Source organism: Strongylocentrotus purpuratus, unplaced genomic scaffold (assembly GCF_000002235.5).
Source record: "Strongylocentrotus purpuratus isolate Spur 01 unplaced genomic scaffold, Spur_5.0 spur5_contig_848, whole genome shotgun sequence".
In the NCBI taxonomy this organism is placed as follows: Eukaryota; Metazoa; Echinodermata; class Echinoidea; order Camarodonta; family Strongylocentrotidae; genus Strongylocentrotus; species Strongylocentrotus purpuratus.
Window position 1 is genome coordinate 652118 of NW_022145555.1, and position 16204 is coordinate 668321.

Sequence of the window (16204 nt, forward strand, 5' to 3'; positions counted from 1 at the left end):
TCATTTTTTAGCCCGTTTTGGTTATAGAGTGGCCCTTTAAAAGCGAGGTTAATCCTTTTCATGGATGATAATAAATAAATGATTCAATTAGGAAGCGGTCGTTGGAAAGAATTCTCCATAAAGTAGGAGTTTGTCGAAAAGCATAACAGCAACAAAATCAAAGTTTTAATGTTCTTAGTTTTATTTTTTATCATGAATTCCATGCTTACTATGCTCACAATCTAAATAACGAATTATTACGGTCAGGAAGGAGAATGCGCTCATTGAAATGTCGGACAGGCCTATATTTGGGCTCTCTGGCCCGAATTCACAAAGGAGGTTTGTCGACAAACCTCCTTTGTGAATTCGGGCCACTATGTTTCATAATCCGTTTGTACAACCAAATGGAGTGAGGATCATGTGGGTCCCAGTATCGATCTGGGGGGTGTTTCACAAAGATCCTAATTTGAACTTATCTCTAAGTTAGACTGAAAAATTATGGAAAGCCGTTAGCATCTTTGAAAATATTTTGTAAAAGTTTTTTTAAGAGGTATAAAATTTCGATTCAAATCAATCATAATTTTCTATTATCAAGGAGATTTCATGTTCTTGATCTGGAATTTATAAAAAGTCTAAAATACTTGAATTTTCGCTTTGAACATATTTTATTTTAAGGCTACAAATGGCTTTCCATAATATTTAAGTCCATCTTAGAGTTAAGTTCGACTTGGGATCTTTGTGAAACACCCCCCTGGCCTGGTTTTCCTTCCTTCCTTCACACTGATGTTCAATCCTTTCATCATTTTCAATGAGTAATACTAGAATATAAGAATAATAATAATAAATATGTTGTCTACATTTTATTTTGATGGTTCTTTTATGATTATAAACACAACGATATAGTTTCGCATATATATTATTACCTATTTTTACAATGTGTGACAAAAACAAATTTCCATTTATTCTTGTGAATTTGGATGAATAAAAGAATTGAATTGAGTTGAACTGAAGTAACATTTATCACTTTCTGCAAAAAATAGCTTACAAATTATAACGACATACATACATCGATCGCTTATTACTATTATACATGCGACGGTATAATGATATTTACAAAGTATATTCTATATAGGCTGGTGTATTGTAATTCTTGGATATACTCCTTTTAGTAGCTGTTGAGTGCCATAAGAACATTTATCCACTATGGAATAGGGCTTCTATAATATCACATGTTTTGGAAGTGCGTTACGTTTGACATCAGTTATTGTTATATTTTATAAGTCATGTAATCGTCATGGAAACCAAGGCATATGCAGAGGCCTTCTTCAAATTCTTCAAAGTAGTCCCAGTTTTATTATTGTTATTGTAATTGTACACATTTATGTCTGAATCTTGAATTTTGGTGAATGAGGGATATACATTTTCAGACTCAAACCAAACTTAAAAGATGAACTTAAAGTTGAGTTCTGAAACAATCTCAAATTGGCTTAAATATTGCTAAAATATTAAGTTGAAAGGCAATTAGCATAGAAATAAAACTGATATATTGGACTACATAATACATTTAACAACTAAATCATTCATACCCCTTGTAACTTTAACTCTTTTTTTTTTTACGCACGGTAACTCAAGAATGAAAGGTGGACAGGTTGAATTAGGGCCTTTGTTGAATGTGTTAAGTCTAAGATGTAAGCTCTAATAATTATGCTTCATTCTCATGAAACGCAATTTGGGACAAATCAATTTTTCACATTCTTAAAAACTTACAAAACTTGGTAAGGGTAGAAATAATATAAGTTTGATTATCCAAACCAAACCAAATTCTGAACCAAATTCCAATCATTGCAATTATCTTGGTTTTCAAAATATATGAAAGGAGGTAAGTCGCAATGGAGAATACTTTTCAGATATTGGATCAGTTTTATTCAAGACATACCATTAATGTTGAAAATAAACTGCTCAAGCAAAGATATGTTCTCGCTATGTAAGATGTATAAGTTACCAATATTCTATGCTAACTTACTCACATACTGGTGCGAATTAAGATATGTTCATTTCCTGAATGTAAGAGACATATGTAATGAAATTCTGTGGTATAACAGTAACATCAAACATGAACGAAATGTTTTATTTTTTTAAAAATGGAATGTAAACGGAATCTGTAAAGTTAGTGATGTATTTGTAAACGGTCAATGGGTGTCAAGCAACACTCTCTTCGAACGTTTGGGTACAAGTTCTTTATTAGATAGCTTCAAACTTTCGTAATTAAAAAGAGCTTTTCCAAAAGTATGGGTAGAACAAATAAGATTTACCAATTTTAATACAATTGCAACAGAAGTTTCTGAAGGAATGTTTGAGATATCGAACTGCGACTTGATTAAATTAAGTCTCATGAAAGCAAAACACTTTTATATTCTTTTGAATGAGTTCAAAAAGAAAATCCTCCGGTGTCATTGTTTTGGCAGGAAATACTGCAACTACCAATCAATTTTGAGTGGAGGCATGTTTTAGATTTTAAATTAAAAAAGATCAAAGACAACAGAGTAAGACAATTTATTTTCAAACTGCTTCATAAAGTTTTACCCTTCAAAGATAATCTTTACAAGTGGAAAATTACATCCGATATGCTTTGTACATATTGCAATGAATCAGAATCGTTTAAACACATTTTGCTAAGATGTCGCCAAGTCGCAGTCTTTTGGCAAAAAATTCATCATCTGGTAACGAACTTGTTCCAAAAAGATATTGAGTTAGGACAAAAAATCATATTAATTGGTTTCAACATTGAAGACCCGGAGTTTCTGCTCATGAACGTACTAATTGTTTACGCACAATATGCAATTTATAAGGTGTATATACTTAATCATCTTAGAAGTAAATCCTTCAATAGTCATTCAATTTGGATGACTTTCAAAAGCGATTTTATGTTTTATGTCAATTGGCAATACAGAAACCAAGAACAATTAATAAGTAATATCAAGATGAATCTTTCTTAGTTGAATCTTTAACGCATTTATATTCATGCCTTGATCTTTCCCTTCCACTTTCCTAATGTTTCCCCTATTTTATTATATCAGTTTGTTGATTGCGAATATATATATATATATATATATTGTTATTAAACTCTATATGAAATGTTTTTAAAATGATATAAAGTAATAAAGTGCCTCGTATGAGGAAAAGAGAAAAAAATAAGTTCGATGTAAATGTTGCCGGAGAAAATGTCGTCAATCATCCCCTCCCCAATAATAGGACTCGTTCAACCTGTATATCGCCCTTCTCCCGCTTCTCATACCGAGTCAGTCACACCGCAAAACCGACTCTAGACCGAATGGTTTTGGCCATTCGGTATATTGGCAACTTCATGTTCGGTCTCTTCTCTCGGGCTATCGTCGACCTGGTGGTAAGGGTTTGTGTATCCTGTATCATATCAGGCTCTAGTGTTTCCTGGAGAAGGAGTGTCCACAGAGGTCCAATATTTCATATATTGTTAGAAGACTACCGCCGAGAAATAGACCAAGAGAGCCCCCTATGTCAGCTAGAATGAGAAGATACATAATTATTAATGAAGTCATTACGTAACGTTGCACACGGCGCCTTATTTCAATAGACCATTTTCGTACTGCAAACAAATCCAGGGGCGGATCTAGCTTTTTGCTAAGGGGGGGTTGACCAATAATGTCCACGAGCCGCGAAGCGGCGAGCCGATTTTTTTGGGGGTGTTTATTTGAACCCCGTAGGTGATGTTTTCCTGGCATCTATTAACACAATGGAGACCATAAAAAGCAGTGCATGAACACGTCCGTATTACACCCCCATGTATGGTAATTTACCCTGTATGCCAACTTTTTTGCATGATTCAAACATACCTTCCAGTAAAAAAAGATGCGAGACTGGATTGCCGCAACTTCTTTGCCCTGTTTGCTTCCATTTTGCTTGTCACTACACTCAGACCAGACTGATAAAAAAGTGAGCAACTTGAATCCAGGAAATGAGCAGCCCAGCTCAGCGTGCGTTGCCAGGTTAAATCTTAACAAAATCCCCACCCAAACGACACTTAAATATCCCCAAAGTTGCCAAATTTTGACAGAAAATCCCCAAATTCGTTTTTCATAAAACTCAATATTATTTTCATTCCCAAATATTTATTTTTCATCCCCAAAGACTTCAACAATCCCCCAATTTTGGAGCCCAATATGGACCCCCGTGGAGATTAAGGAGGGGTCTGAAAATTTGAACCCCATCATTTTTGGCCAATTGGGACCCTTTTGAAGCCAAAAAAAAACTTCGAGAATTGTACAGAATCATAAATGTAAAAAACTTATTAATCAGTTTCAATAAAATCTGTATGTATTCTTTTTAGGTTTGCACCTAAGCTTATATGAATTTCACTGTAATCTAAACACAAATTTCAAAAAGAAAAGAACATTTTTGTAAGACCAGATATAGTTGGCATACATTTACAAATGGTACAAAGATAGCATAATGACTAGCATCCGCACAACATAGCCATACACAGTACAGAACGATCACCTCAGGAATTCAATGCAAACATCATGCATGGATGGTAGTTGCTGTGCTCTCTTGTCAACGATTGAAAAATGCATCACGAAGTTACAAAAAAACAATCAGTAATTTCAGGTTTCATTGGAACTTTGTAAAAGTCACACAAAATTAGAATATACCACAATAACATTACCTCCAGAGCTCTATTGACTATGTGCTTCACAATATTTATTACAATTCTAGCACGGGTCTAAAAACAAACGACTTTACTATGATTTAAACAAAAAAAAACATACTTCAAGGGAAAATAAAGTTACTCACCTATGAAGGAGGAGACTGTATAGGCGGGTCGGTGGGTCACTACCGTCGTACTGATATCACTGAAATAAATATTGACAGCCACAAAGTTCTGCCTGTAAAAAAAGTGGGAAAGAGATTAGAGGCTAACACTGCCATGTACAGGAGTGGAAAACACTCGTTTAAGAGTTAAAAATTAACGCTAAAAATTGCCTGTAAAGGATCATGTATAGAAAACAATAGAAACGAACACTCTATGATGAGGGTGGAAATCCACTCTTTTAGGAGTGATATACAAAAAAAAAATCTGCGCTAGATATTATGGTGAACAGCTGCAAAATTCTACATGTTAAGGATGTATGGACAGGGGCTAAGGGTCTCGGTAAAATATATGAATTACCGTAAGCATACGTGACCCCCCAAAAACGCGTAAAAAGGGTGTTATTTTGGAGATTTAATTGACGCGCTCCGTGCGGTGCCGCGTTAAGGGGTTAAAAACGTCATTTTCAAGAAAAGTGGTAGTTTTCAAAATCCTGCTGCTGTACGCGTTTAGGGGTATTTTTTCTAGATCCCGACTCCAAATTGAAAGCTGGTCGGAAAGCCGGTTGTCCATAACTTGCGGTTACGTCAGCTTGCTAATATAAAAACACATAAAGAAGCCCCTATACTTTGCGTACCAGCATGTGAATTGCTTTTTTACGACCAGGCTTGACGACGATGAAATGTAATTCCTTCTTTTTTCAAAGTAAGGACTAATATTATGATGGCTGTGTATTAAACCCATTTGGAAGTGTACAGGTTGATGCTATTGCTTCTCTATTGAAATTGTTTTTTTCATTCTGAATTTTACATCAAAAGCGCAATTTGATTTATTTTCATTGCAAACAACTTAAATTGTAATATCGCACTTCAAAATGCACAAGAAGTTACAATTTTACAGCAGTTGTTTAGGAGTACGCTTTTATTAACTACCCGTTTAGGGTGTGAATTCGGGGGGGGGGGGGACCCACGCGGAATCCTCATTTAGGGTGTATTTTGGCTACAGAAGAAATCCCTGTTTAGGGGGTGTCTGGAAAACTTGTGGTCACGCATGCTTCCGGTATGTCTATATGACTGAGACCCCTGGGGTGTATGGGGGACACTCCCACTTTACAAAAGAGGAAATTCATTCATTTGGACGTCGTATTCGGGTTCGCTTCGTCTTATATTACACTCTCCAAAAGTAGAATCAACTCTCCAAAAATATTAAAACCACTGCGTAGGAGTCGAGAATCCAATATCATTCGCCGTGGTTTGTACTCCTGAACAGAGCACTCAAGACTTCGGCATAAACGTAGAAAATAAGCCCATTTATCCAGCCTTCTTATTCATTTATTTACATATATTACAAAAAAATTTAAAAACTTCATCTCAAGGTGAAAATGTATTTGTTTCATTGACATTATTGTCATTGAATGATTTGCATCATAATGTATATTATCTTACACCTTGACTCGGTCTTCCCCGATAACCTTCTTTTTTGTTATAGATTGATTAAAATATAATTGATTTTGTAAGGATTTTTTTTTTGTTATTTAAAAATCCATCAATCAAACTTTATGCTCCAGTATTCAATATACGATACACTCAAGAATCACCATAAGATCGACATTAGTTTGTATTAATTGAACTCTATGGCACCGAGTGCGTGCCATAGCCTCTACTAGCTCTACTGCTAGCAATACTTACTCAATGACCGACAAATTTGCAGACTTAAAACTGATGTTGTCCAGCAGGCCTTCACTGATGTACTTTTCAAGGAGACCGGCCCGAAAGGCTGACGGGTACTTGGCCGTTGAAACAGAAACGGGGAAATCCCTTTCCTCACAGTTCATGGGGCATTGACAAAGTTCTGCGTGGTGTGTGCTAGTTATCTCTTCTGAGAAAGGATTAATCGTTTGGCCATGAAAATCTGACAATTATTTATTCGTTAATATGTATTTATTAATTTTTATGTATCTATCTATTGTGTATTTACCTATTCATTAATTTATATATATTAAAATATTTATTTGTATATTTATTTCTTTACTTCCTTACTTTTACGGTAATTTTTTTTTAAAAATTAGGGATGCAGAAAAGTGATGAAATGAGGGATGCATTCTATAATTTGTTTTAATGACGATATAATTATAAAGAATACACTCAAAATTACGGCTCGTGTGTATCTGGCTAAATACGGATATTAAGATTTTTGTTTGCATTATGAATTTTCGGCCTTTCATCCATACTAAGGCCTAAAATAAAAACTTGTTATATTGCCCTTTGGGTGCCAAAACATGGGTCAGTCGGTCGGAATTTTTTTTTTATACTTTTTTTTTTGTCGCCCTCTTTGGGCCGATATTTTCAGATTTGAATGTGTTTTTTTCTTTTTTCCCGCCCTCTTTTAGCTGATATTTTTCAGTTTTTAATGCTTAAATACATGTGCTTCAGCGTCATCATTCCATTGATATCATTTTCACCTCATAATTATCCATGGTTTGCACGAGTGAGAATTTTGGAATAGTTTGATTTTATGCATTTATATCCCATTTAAACAAACAAAATACATATATTTTTATTCATGAATTACAAAAAAAATCTAAAAAAAAGGTTTAATTTTTTTACATTATTTTAAATACCGACCGTAGATTTTCAGATTTTTGGGTCGGTCGCAATGGGCAATACGACAAGTTTTTATTTTAGGCCTAATACTTAGTGTAACCCATTACGTTTCTTAGTTGTTGTGGCAATAATGATAATAAAATCACGAACCAAATGAAATAATAAATAAATGAATATGAAAATTAATGAATTAATAAACAAATGAAAAATAAATAAATGACTATCATACTCACCGAACACAGCATTCGCGCAAGTTCCTATAGTGATCGGATCACACACAGATGCGTTGCCTAGTAACAGAATATATATATATATATATATATATAATATATAATTGTAACATAAGCGAAAAAGCGTCGAGACTAATACAAGGTATGCGTTCCCTCGGCAGAGTTTGGAAAAGAAACAATAAATCACGAAAATTATTTGCCGATAGTGAATAGTCGATGTTCACTTTATAAGAGCTGTTGGACGACTTAAAGCATGAAACTTCTCTTCTCCGTCATATTTGCTTTTGCGTCATCTTAGACAAACAGATGGTAAATGTATTAATACCGGACGTTTATATAATTATACTGTATAATTATCAGTAGCGTACGCAGGATTTTTTCAAGGAGGGGGAGGGTTTAACATTTTTAAATCGGGCCGAAAATTTCGCAACGACTCAGTCAGCCGCTGAATAAGCGGGGGGGGGGTCGGGTCGGGTAAGAGGACATTTTTTTTTTTTTTTTTTTTTTTTTTTTTTTTTTTTTGGGGGGGGGGGGGGGGGGGGGGTCCCCAAAAAATCGCAACGACTCAGCCAGCCGCTGAATAAGCGGGGGGGGGGGGGGGGGGGGGGTAAGAGGACACTTTTTTTAGGGGGGTCCCAAAAAAAATCGCAACGACTCAGCCAGCCGCTGAATAAGCGGGTGGGGGGGGGGGGGGGGTAAGAGGACATTTTTTTTTTTAATTAAAAAAAAAAAAACAAAAAAAAAAACAAACAAGGGGGATTTGCTCCAAAATACACACATAAACAAAATTGAAGGGGGAGGGGGGTTAACCCCCCAAAGCCTCCCCCTGCGAACGCGTCTGCTCCATATGTATCTATGTTTGTATATTCTTTATATATTTCTTGAGCCAAGGGTGGGCGCAAAGTCACTCTCTAAGAAGAAAAGAGTGGATGTTCACTCTATTTTCACTACATTTTTCACTCTCCAGAGGAGTCACGTCAGTGATCACTCGATTTTTTTTTTAAGAGTACTCACCGGGCAGGGCAGGAGATCTACATCCACACGCTTCTATCACAGTATGTGTCATGCATTCAAGAAGACACTTTATTCGAGAATATTTATCGAAATATTGCAGTTTCCTCTCTCCACAACCACCGTACGGCGGCTTCGCATAGTTTTGCTACATGATTATAAGCACAAAAGAAAAGAGAGGGGAAAAATGTGAATTTGAGCAGTGTTACAATAAGGAAAGAAAATATGATAAAAATCCCTGCTAAATCTTTGAACCATGCAGCAACTTTATTGGGAATTATAAATCCAAAATGGCATATTAATTCATTGAACTGGCTTGTTGATCTGAAGAAGAAAAAACATTTTCAAAATATATAGTATCCAAAGCGGGATCCAAAGGCTGAAACGAATTGAATTACAAAAGATTTGAAAATAAATTAAAATACAGTACATTGAAATGTGGTACGACAATCTCGCGAACATTGGTGATTCTATGATTTAATATGGCACGACAACCTTCTTTTTTTTATAAGTCGTAAGTTAACAAGAAATTTATAATTATGCAAAGTCATTAAATTTTGGTGGACAAAGCAATCCTTCCGTCATAATTAATATTGGTGCGCCTATTGTTTTGTGCCAAAAGTCGTGTGAGATAGGATCGAGAGGCCATATGCAGGGAGGCAAAGGAAGCAACCGATGTGTGTATAAAACAATCACCTGTTTGGCGGTAATTGAAACATCAGCCGACGTGCCTGGGCCCACCTGAAACCCTCGTACGTGCAGGTCACTGGTTTCATCTTGGTCCAGAAGTTGAATCGAGAATCCCGCTGAGTCTTTCAAGTACGTGTTGTAGTAATACTCATCTTGCTCGGTGTTTAGGATCAGACTCAGTCCAAATGACACTCCTGAATAAATAATTTGGTTTAAAAGATAGAAATGAGAATTTCGCGGGCTTTTCCTGCCTTGGACACCCCCCTAATTTCGGAAAAATGCTCAATGTACCCCCCTAAATTCGGAAAAATGCTCAATTTACCCCCCTAAATTCGGAATAATTTTTCAGGAGTCCAAAGAGATGAGAGCAAAAAAGAAAAAACACCCCCTTTTTAAAGAATTCTCAGGTCGAAAGTCAAATACACCCCCTTTTCTTACAATTCTCGGGCCGGACTTTGTTGCACGGACTTTTACCCCCCCCCCCCCCCCCCCCCCCCCGCTTATTCAGCGGCTGGCTGAGTCGATGCGAAATTTTCGGCCCGATTTAAAAATGTTAACCCCCCCCCCCCCTTGAAAAAATCCTGTGTACGCGCCTGGTAGTAGTAGTAGTAGTAGTAGTAGTAGTAATAGTTGTTGTTGTTGTTGTTGTAGTAGCCCTATTAATAGTAGTGGTATCCCTACCGGCAACTGAAGAGTTGAGGAGTTGTCTTCCATTTTGACCGTCGTTAATCTGATAGCAACGCCCGAAGGTGGTGGCCACTGGTATGATGTCATCCAAGCTCACCGGCACACCAGCAAATACCACCCTGCAAAGTGGAAGTATAAGACATGATGGACAATCCTCTTTAAAGCGGGACTGCACTACCTGTAGCTCCTTGCGCCCTCTATATAGCAAACAGTGCAAACGCGGTACCCGTTGGTCTCCCATGATCCCCTTTTTCTTATGTTAAATGTTTGCCGCCAACATCAAATTATGTAGATTTTTACAGGAATTATAAACATGTCACTTAATATGTCCTATCTGTGAAATGTTAACGTAAGCAGTGTCCTTATATTCAAATTACTCAAGGACACCGTTTACCTTCTAGACTTCACTGTCAGACACTATTGAGTGACTGACTGACTTTTTTATTTTTTTGGTAATAACATACATAAAATGAGCTGTAAAGGGTACATTAGCATTTTGGCTACATCAATAACCCAATTCTTGTAAAGGCCAACATTAAACTGATTGAATCTTTGCGCAGCACAATACGTTCGACCATTCGGTTCAAGGGTCTGAAAATTAGACTGTAACTTTAGTGATTACAATCACTAAAGTCGATTCGACAACTAATGGTCGTTATTTTACCACTTTTCAAACCATTTTCAAACCATTTCGTTCTAAGGGAAGTTATAAATTAGTATTACCTTTCAAATGCCGTTGGAATTTAGCCTTCTAATTTTGGGGGCCTGCAAATGGGACATAGTACCTTTAAGTGAGAGCTAATTTGAAGAGATAACCACCTGTCAGAGACCATGTAGGGAGGCCTAATCCCTCCTGGCCAAATTAGTGCAGACAGGCTTTAAATAATATATTATGATTATCAAGTATTAGTGTCACCTGTGCCGGGGAGGTGAAAAGCAAACTGAATCACTGTAACGACGGTATGTTTTCTGTCTGTAACCTAGCCTGCGCCTACAAAACAGGCGAGGGGCAGATAGTTTCACCTCCCTGGTTAAACACACAGGGACTTTTAGATTTGCACAACGACAGCTATGATCGACGTCCTTTTAATGCACTGCCTTGAATGGACGTCACACGTATCAGTCCATGCAAATCTAAAAGTCCCTAATGCTGGCTTCAGTCACCCGCCTGGCCTGGATTCGAACCCACGATCTTTGCTCCGACAGGCAGACGTTTAATCAACGAAGCCAACATGTCTCCTCTTTTCTATTAATTTTCTGTCAATTGATAATCCCCCTTTTGCTCTGGGTTTTATTTTTGTCAGAAATATAGCTTTGGTGTTAGTGCAATTAAGTAAGGTTTAGATTTTATGAAAGTATTAATATATTTGAAATAGTGTAATGACTTTGAATGTATCCCTATTTTAATTGTTTTTTTTATTTCATCATCATTATTATCAGTACTATTACTACTAGTATCATTACTGTCACCTGATAAACATATCCTCCTTTTGATGTTTCAATTCTTCGAACATCTGTGTCGTATTGACGTTCCTTAGATGCGTCAACTCCTCTTGTGTCAAAAGAATAGTCTCATTGGAATTGTAGTGTGTGTTCTCGTAAATCCTCAACAATTTGTCCATCGCTGGTCGGGCCTGAGTTTTTGATTTTCTAAACGTGGAAAACAGAATGAAACAGACCGTGACATTTTACCATGACGTATACAAAAGTATAGAAGTATAGAAAATACCTTTGAGAAATCAACTCGAATAAATTGTAAATACCACTGGCGTGCTGATAGGGGGCACCGAATAAAATTCAAACGAGGTTTATTTCTAATTCGATACCAGTGGTTTCCAAATGTTGCTATATAAAATAACATGATTTTCCGGGATTTTTTCGCACTCTTTTGTAAATAATACATTTGTGTATGCGTTTGTTGGAAAATTAAAAATTCCCAAATTAACAGTCAGGCAAAAAATGGCCTGAGCTTCTGGGGGCTCTGCCCCCTGAACCCCACCAAGCGCCCTGAGGCGGGCCCGTTGATGCTTATCTAAACTACAAAGGGAAACCTCAAAGCGAAAATGCCATTTTCAGACATTGGTAGGCCCTTATACCCCTGGAATATGACTAGATTTTAGGGTTAATTTCATTGATTTGTTTTTCTCTTTACATGGTTCAAGATACTGCTTAAGCATCATACTTTGCAGTTGGGTGTGATGGTCTAAATATTTATTTGTGAGCGAGCGAACAAGTTATTTAGATTTGTGAAGTGCAAAATATTACATCTTATAAAGAGATAAAAACAATCCTTATCATGAAAGACTGAAACGATCTTTAATACAAAATTATTTAAAAAATATTATACATTATAACTTAAAATGCGAGCAAGCTTTGAGTGAAATTGCAGACAAAGATGCTTGAAGTCGCTATATTCTATGGTGAAAAGAAAAGGGCGCACCTATCCAAAGGGAAAAGGACAATCATTCTAAATGCAAAAAAATAAGGGGTTTTCAGCCATAAAAAGTGGGGGGGGGGGCGGAACGATATTCCCGCCGCACCACATTTTTGGCCAGGGGCTAACCCCCTCCCAATCACAGTCCCCCCCCCCCCCCCCCCACACCCCCCGTTTTCTACGCCAGTGGTTCCCTGAGTGTAAACCATAGAGATAATCTTCGGATTGAATTGAATTGAATTTGAGTTTATTTTCACATGCTTAAATGTAAACAAAAGAAACAAACGATATAACAAAATGGAAAATGGAGGATATTACATCTGGAAACAACATAATAACAATTGCATTTTTGAAGTAACATTATTGACAATTAAACAAATTTGACAGTTTGAACTTAATTAAAGGTTAATATAAAGACTTTTTCTATGTGACATGTAAAAATGAGAGGCTTGTTGAAAAGCGTAGCTTGTAATGGTATACCCGTCTAAAAACTGAATTACGTCGTAATTTAAGTAGGATGAGTAATCATTTATAATCATCAATAAAATATGCAGCTGTTTTTTTTTGTCTCAAGTGTTTAACATGAGACACGACGAGGACAGGGCACACAGGGCACAGGTCAAATAAAAATGAATAAATTAATGTTAAAAAACACAGTAAATAAAATCATTTATAATCATCAATAAAATATGCAGCTGTGTTTTTTTTTTCTCAAGTGTTTAACAAGAGACATGCCGAGGACAAGACACACAAGGCACGGGTCAAATAAAAATAAATAAATGAATGTAAAACACGCAGTAAATAAAATTAAAAAATTGATCTGTCCCACAATTAGAGAGAAAAGCAAGCGTAAGTGGGGAAAAGATAAATGAAATGATAAAAAAATGTGAGAGACAATGTGTAATATTTTATTGTTCGCATTTGTTAGTACTTAGTGATAGGCAAGGCTACTGAAATTATTTTAGGTTGATATTCCAAACTCTCTGCGATCGTGACACAGACTGGGCATGTGATATAACATGAATGTCTCCCGCCCCCCCCCCCTACTCCGTGAACGGAGTGATACCATGCGTGTTCCCAAACTCTCCGGCTCGTAAGAAAATAAAAAGGTCTACCCGTATTGACTTTACACACCGGACTTTCGTTGAAAAGGGGGAGGGGTGCTGAAAAAGGCTCGTATAACAAAAGAAATAGGTGGACCCGTATTGACTTTACACACCGGACTTTTGCTGAAAAGGGGGAGGGGGTCGCTTGGAACACGCATATGCGTACCCTAAATAACACTGAGTGGGGGGGGGGTGGGGGAATGTCTATCCAGTCAGCTATTGCCATAACCTAGTGGGCCTGGGGGGGGGGATACATTGAAAATGATTATAATTTAATTAATTTAACATTCACGATATTAGTTAATGCCAAAAAAATATTATGAATGTACAACCTCATGATTGCATACTTGCATACAGTGAGGAAAACGTATTCTTTGTTCTCCATTATGACGTTTTTGTGTTTTGACAGAAAGAAACTGAAACGAACAAACGATATTTGTTACGCTACAGCCAATATATATATATATATATATATAAAATTGAAGAATGTACAGCGAAAAAAAAGAAGAAAATAGACAGCTGGATAGATCATTGTCAGCTGCACTTGTATACGTGGAGCTGATCTTCCCTGGAGATCAGAAAGAAGAGGAAGGAGAAGTAGAATAAGAAATAGATGATGGAAGAAAAACAAAACAAAACAACACTAAACAAGGACAATGATATCATTTGTTTGTATTAAGGACTCACGGTATTAACTAAAATAGTTTTGAAAGAGATCAGATATATAAGCTTTAATACTCACACAAACGAATTAAAGTTACAGATGATAACTTTGGGAAAAGTTAGCCCATCTGCTGTCACGTTTGAGCTAATGTCCACCGAGAGAGGGAAGGTGGAGTAGTAAATAGCCCTCTCGGCGGTTAAGGATATGAATGCTGTCAAGGCTAACGTTAGGATGCATAACCAGCCCATCCTGAAGAGGAGAGAGCGAGAGAAAGAAATGATCGAGCAAAAATAGATATACAGATAGATATTTAGTAGAAACAGCAAGGGAGGGGGAACAAACAGAGAGAAAGAGAGGGGAAAAGGGAGAGAGAGAGAGATAAGGTGGGGCGGAGGGATCGAGTGAAGAAAGGAGAGAGAGAGAGAGAGAGATCGTTAAAGAGAAGAAAGAGAGAGAGAGAGAGAGACGCACACACACACACACACACACAAATATATTAGGAAGGGGGAGGGGAAAGAGAGGCACGGGGTTCAAATCCCAGCGCTTACGTCATTTGGTAAGACATGGTTCTACCATGTCTAGTAAGTCCATGTTTCTACCTTTGCCACACTCGGCCCATTTCTAGTAAGTCCATGCTCGGCCAAAGTATAATGCGCGGGTTAACTGGTAAGACTTATTCCTTGAATGCGCTGAGCGACGCAGTTGACATATCTAATGCCCAGTTAAGTGTAAATTATAACATATCAAAATGATATAAATGCATTAGAGAGCATAGCCCTTTAACAATAAACTAGTCTCTTCAAGCAAACTGCAAAAATATGGGGTTTTTGGCCATTAAATTTTGACGAGCATTTCCATCTTTTAGAGTCAAATTATATCATTGAAAAATAAATCACTGGAGAATATGATTGTAATTATCATCATCGTTTGTAGTATTTTCTCACCTTCTGCACCGACTCTCCCTTGACACGAGGATGTACTTGATTCCTGGCACACCTATTCCTTCCGGGGCACTGCGAGACAACGCCAACCACCAAGACGAAACGAGGTGAATACGCGAATGTTTCTTATCGAACATCACGCCTTCGTTGCTAACCATCCCTAACTCTACGGAGACATCGTCGGCGGGTGATGTTTGGGCGTTGTTTCCGTTCATCATCATCTGTGGTTTTGTTTTGCGATTTAATTTTTTTTTTCGCTCACAATTTTCCAGAAAGGCTACTTCAGGTTAATTATTCGCCCATAAAACATATACGAGTAAGACCCAGCGCTTACAGATGATATAAAACTGAGTACAATTAATTATAACGACCTGAAGGCGCAAACCAACATTTACGTTCTCTTGACGTGTTTCAAATTTGTACAGCGCTAACAGTATAACGTGTAGTTTTGGTAAGAGCACTGCAAATGACAACAAACTATATGGATGATGGCCAAGCCGCCAATGAAAGTACTGTCCTTGACAAACTTATAATATATATTCTTACCTATAGAAAAAATGATTATCCTTTAACATTGTGGGTATTCTAAAAAGGTGCGGGTATTCAATTCAGTGTAATATTATGTCAAAGTAATTTAATCGATGTATGGTAGTTATGTAACTTGAGTCAAGGCACTATGTCTTTTATCCTTCAATACCTGCACGTGATGAGCAAAAACGAAATGTGTGGGTATATACCAAAAAAAATGTATTCTCTGTAGTAAAGTGGGCTACATACAAAATATGTATACAAGGTGAGTATCGATATTTGAGACGTTGTTATTTTCCTTCTTCAGTAAGGGATCTTCTCCAAATTTGTTTTTATCTCTAGGTAGTTACAAATGCTTGCTCATCAATCTTTGCGGCTGTGTTGATATTCCTAAGTTGTTGAATTTCATGTTTAATACTGCTGAAGGTAATGTGTATGTAGTTCGTATCAATTTATAGCGGCCTGCGGCCCCCTTGTACATGTATAAG

The 16204-nt window shown here is 36.9% G+C and overlaps 1 protein-coding gene across 2 annotated transcripts; it reads right to left on the reverse strand.

The window, feature by feature from the left end:
- Window positions 1–3168: 3168 nt before the first annotated feature.
- Window positions 3169–15708, reverse strand: LOC115918888 (acid-sensing ion channel 1B-like). Of its 2 annotated transcripts, none has more exons than XM_030993469.1 (10): window positions 15192–15706; window positions 14326–14496; window positions 11514–11693; window positions 10038–10162; window positions 9363–9550; window positions 8670–8814; window positions 7659–7715; window positions 6511–6700; window positions 4807–4898; window positions 3169–3517 (listed from the first exon to the last, which is right to left on the reverse strand). In XM_030993469.1, exons 1-10 carry the CDS (start codon window positions 15407–15409, stop codon window positions 3417–3419), a joined length of 1467 nt encoding a protein of 488 aa, XP_030849329.1. In that variant the 5' UTR covers window positions 15410–15706; the 3' UTR covers window positions 3169–3416. The 2 variants fall into 2 exon arrangements, with proteins under 2 accessions (XP_030849329.1, XP_030849335.1); XM_030993475.1 differs by having other exon boundaries at window positions 3414–3517; window positions 4807–4894; window positions 15192–15708.
- Between the last annotated feature and the right edge of the window lie 496 nt (window positions 15709–16204).

Excerpts from the sequence above, each read along its gene's own strand:
- LOC115918888 (XM_030993469.1), bottom strand. The coding sequence starts at position 15,409 with ATGATGATGAACGGAAACAACGCCCAAACATCACCCGCCGACGATGTC. Across the intron at positions 14,497-15,191 it reads AGGGAGAGTCGGTGCAGAAG|GATGGGCTGGTTATGCATCC; the intron begins GTGAGAAAATAC and ends TCTCCTCTTCAG. Across the intron at positions 8,815-9,362 it reads TTTCAATTACCGCCAAACAG|CAAAACTATGCGAAGCCGCC; the intron begins GTGATTGTTTTA and ends ATAATCATGTAG.